The 4,520-nt window shown below is 44.1% G+C and overlaps 1 protein-coding gene across 1 annotated transcript; it reads right to left on the reverse strand.

Moving 5' to 3' along the window:
- Window positions 1–1,925: 1,925 nt before the first annotated feature.
- LOC106817659 (cadherin EGF LAG seven-pass G-type receptor 2-like) lies at window positions 1,926–4,123 on the reverse strand. The gene is made up of 3 exons (XM_014822346.1): window positions 3,882–4,123; window positions 3,478–3,610; window positions 1,926–2,102 (listed from the first exon to the last, which is right to left on the reverse strand). Exons 1-3 carry the CDS (start codon window positions 4,121–4,123, stop codon window positions 1,926–1,928), a joined length of 552 nt encoding a protein of 183 aa, XP_014677832.1.
- Window positions 4,124–4,520: the final 397 nt, after the last annotated feature.

Here is a 4,520-nt window from a genome sequence, read left to right on the forward strand (position 1 = left end):
ATCTACTCTCTCTCTCTCTCTCTCTCTCTCTCTCTATATATATATATATATATATATATATATATGTATATATAACGTGCAGTTGCATTATAATCGAATCCCGGCGGCTCTGTGTCTACGATATTACCACGTGTAATTCATGCACGCGGGTTCGAATCCCGGCAGCTCTGTGTCTATACGATATTACCACGTGTGATTCATGGACGGGGGTTCGAATCCCGGTGCGGCTCTGTGTCTATACGATATTACCACGTGTAATTCATGCACGCGGGTTCGAATCCCGGTGCGGCTCTGTGTCTATACGATATTTATCTCCGCCCACGGAGTGGAGGAGGTTATGGGATCGCTCTCGTGTAGTGTGTTAGTGTGTTCGCCTGTTGCGCGATCGATATTAGCGCGTCGAGTCAGCAGCAGGCCAGTCAGTCAACAGCAGCCAGCAGCGAGCGTGTACATGTGAGCGAGCAGCAGCAACGAGCGGCTGCTACGAGCTATGTCGCTGGCGGAGGTATGCACTCTCCGTAAGTGCCCTCTGTCTAGTACCACGTGATTGATGCATGCGAGTTCGAATCCCGGTGCAGCTCTGTGTCTATACGATATTACCAGGTGTAATTCATGCACGCGGGTTCGAATCCCGGTGCAGCTCTGTGTCTATACGATATTACCACGTGTAATTGATGCACGCGGGTTCGAATCCCGGCGGCTCTGTGTCTATACGATATTACCACGTGTGATTCATGCACGCGGGTTCGAATCCCGGCGTAGCGCGAAATTCCTGACTTGCGAAATACATGATATAGGATGCGTATGCCAGACTTTGATTGTTTAATTCTTCAGTGTACACAACTTATCGTAACACAAAAACGAGCTGTAATTGGTCGGGTCGGCACGCATGCGCATACGCATCCTATATGTTTGCTCGACAGATGGCGGCAGCGTCGGCGACCGTGTACGTCCTCAACAAGAATGAAGTATGATTCCTAACTGTTTATCTGTTTGCTCGACAGATGGCGGTAGCGTCGGCGACCGGGTACGTCCTCAACAAGAATGAAGTATGATTTCTAACTGTTTATTTGTTTTCCCGACAGATGTCATCTGTGTCGGTGACGGTGCGCGTGCTAGATCAGAACGATAACAACCCGCTGTTTGAAGAGAGTCGCTACAGCTTCATTGTTAACGAGGGATTGAGAGACGCCGTCGTCGGAACAGTACGGGTGAGCGACGCCTGACGGCAGCCACCGGTGTCGCGCGAAATTCCTGACGTGTGCGAAATAAATGAAACTGTTTATCTGTTTGCTCGACAGATGGCGGTAGCGTCGGCGACCGTGTGCGTCCTCAACAAGAATGAAGTATGATTCCTAACTGTTTATCAAACACTCTGTAGACGTTTGTGGGGCGCATGTGAGCGGGGCGGTAGCGATGCTGTGAGTTTTAGTGTATTGTTGATCTATTTGCACGACAGATGGCGGCAGCGTCGGCGACCGTGTGCGTCCTCGACAAGAATGACAACAACGATCACGATATGCTGCATATGCTTCCTAACTGTTTATCTGTTTGCTCGACAGATGGCGGCAGCGTCGGCGACCGCGTGTGTCCTCAACAAGAATGAAGTATCATTCCTAACTGTTTATCTGTTTGCTCGACAGATGGCGGCAGCGTCTGCAACCGTGTACGTCCTCACCAAGTATGATTCTTAGCTAACAATTCGCTGTCACTATTCCGCAAGTGTCTCTCTCCCATTCCCACACCTTAGCAAGCTTCTTCTTCTATATTCATTATCTTCTCTTTTTTTGCTATTCTTTATCTAGGATGAAATGTACCACCGACTTGTATATGCAGACATGCGTCCTAGCAATTAAAGTATTATCGTACTGTGATCACATTCGCGACGGGGGTCTAGGGCGCATGCGCAGCATGTAGTGCCACACTCAGCTTACCGGCATTGTCTTTCTGTCGTTGGCCCTAACCGACAGGTGGCGCACCGATAGCTCCTCGTAATCTAGGGGGCGCTGTATAGTGACGACGCCCGTGTCGGCATCGACGGCGAAGTCCGTATTTGGCGGGTAAATCTCGTACGAGACGGTGTCGCCATCTAGGTCTCTCGCCTGCAATCATGATCAAACGGACGTCACGATGACGTAATGTATGTCGCCATTATAGAAAGAAGATTTTATGTAGCAACTACTAATCGCCAATAATGAGGAGGAGGAGGATGATGATGATGATGATGATGATGACGACGATGATGATGATGATGACGACGACGACGATGATGATGATGATGATGATAATTATATCACATATAATCACCTTCTCACCTGTAATCTAATCACCTTCTTACCTGTAATATAATCACCTTCTCACCTGTAATCTAATCACCTTCTCACCTGTATTCTAATCACATTCTCACCTGTAATCTAATCACCTACTCACCTGTATTCTAATCACATTCTCACCTGTAATCTAATCACCTACTCACCTGTAATCTAATCACCTTCTCACCTGTAATCTCACCTGCTCACCTGTAACCTAATCACATTCTCACCTGTAATCTAATCACATTCTCACCTGTAAGCTAATCATCTTCTCACCTATAATCTAATCACATTCTCAGCTGTAATCTAATTACCTTTTCACCTGTAATCTAATCACCTTCTCACTTGTAATCTAATCACATTCTCACCTGTAATCTAATCACCTTCTCACCTGTAATCTAATCACCTTTTCACCTGTAATCTAATCACCTTCTCACTTGTAATCTAATCACATTCTCACCTGTAATCTAATCACCTTCTCACCTGTAATCAAATTACCTTCTCACCTGTAATCTAATCACCTTCTCACCTATAATCTAATCACCTTCTCACCTGTAATCTAATCACCTTCTCACCTGTAATCTAATCACCTTTTCACCTGTAATCTAATCACCTTCTCACTTGTAATCTAATCACATTCTCACCTGTAATCTAATCACATTCTCATCTGTAATCTAATTACCTTTTCACCTGTAATCTAATAACCTTCTCACTTGTAATCTAATCACATTCTCACCTGTAATCTAATAACCTTCTCACCTGTAATCTAATCACCTTTTCACCTGTAATCTAATCACCTTCTCACTTGTAATCTAATCACTTTCTCACCTGTAATCTAATCACCTTCTCACATGTAATCTAATCACCTTCTCACCTGTAATCTCACCTGTAACCTAATCACATTCTCACCTGTAATCTAATCACATTCTCACCTGTAATCTAATAATCTTCTCACCTATAATCTAATCACATTCCCACCTGTAATCTAATCACATTTTCACCTGTAATCTAATCACCTTCTCACCTGTAATCTAATCACCTTCTCACCTGTCATCTAATCCAATTTTTAACTGTAGCCTGGCCATTCACCTATAACCTGGCCACTTATCTTTAGCCTGGCCACTCACCTATAGCCAGGCCACTTATCTGCAATATGGTCACTCACCTGTAATTTGACTAGCGGCGTACCAACAGGTGTTCCTTCGCTGACCGCCACGGTGTAGTTGACAATTTCAAAGTAAGGTGCACTTTGTGCGGCCGACGCTTGCACCGTCACTTCTACGATCGCCTGCGACACCCTGTAGGAAGCCACGAGAGGTCGCCACCGATCACGGAAAGTCGAGAAAGAGCTCACGAGAAGTCGTAAGCGATTATGAGAAATCGTTACAAGCTATACAACGTGGTAATTAAGCGATTATTCAAAATCGTAAAAAAATTACAAGAAGAAGTTAATGATCACAAAAACTCACAAGAGATAATAAAAAACGTTCTTAGAATATAAAAAGATATATATATATATGCAGGAGATCACAATAAATCATAATAAGAACAGAGACCGTATATACTCACCTCTGCATCGCACCCTGCGCACCGTCCGCAGCCTGTACCGTTATGCTGTAGGTGGCGCCACGCTGCATCACGGCAGATGGCAGCACCTGTATAAGGCCACTCTGCGGGTTGATGGAGAACTTGTCGGTTGCTGCCGCCGACACGTGCACTATGGCGTACATGACGTCACCGTAAGCTTCCGAGTCGTGGTCGGTCGCCGCCACCTGCATGTACGCGTAACCATGACAACAAGTTATTACCATGCCAACGAGCCGTTAAAATGTCTACCACGAGACGTTTTATGCTAATGTATCTATACTACTGTAGATTTGTCAGATCGTGATCATAATCGTGATTTACGCTGGTTTCTCGTAGGTGATAGAGTATGTAGGTAGTACGGTAGTAGTATGGTACCTTAGTATGGTATCCTAGTATGGTAGTACTTGTATGTATGTATGTATGTATGTATGTATGTATGTATGTATGTATGTATGTATGTATGTATGTATGTATGTATGTATGTATGTATGTATGTATGTATGTATGTATGTATGTATGTATGTATGTATGTATGTATGTATGTATGTATGTATGTATGTATGTATGTATGTATGTATGTATGTATGTATGTATGTATGTATGTATGTATGTATGTATGTA

Source organism: Priapulus caudatus, unplaced genomic scaffold (genome assembly GCF_000485595.1).
Source record: "Priapulus caudatus unplaced genomic scaffold, Priapulus_caudatus-5.0.1 Scaffold1817, whole genome shotgun sequence".
In the NCBI taxonomy this organism is placed as follows: domain Eukaryota; kingdom Metazoa; phylum Priapulida; class Priapulimorpha; order Priapulimorphida; family Priapulidae; genus Priapulus; species Priapulus caudatus.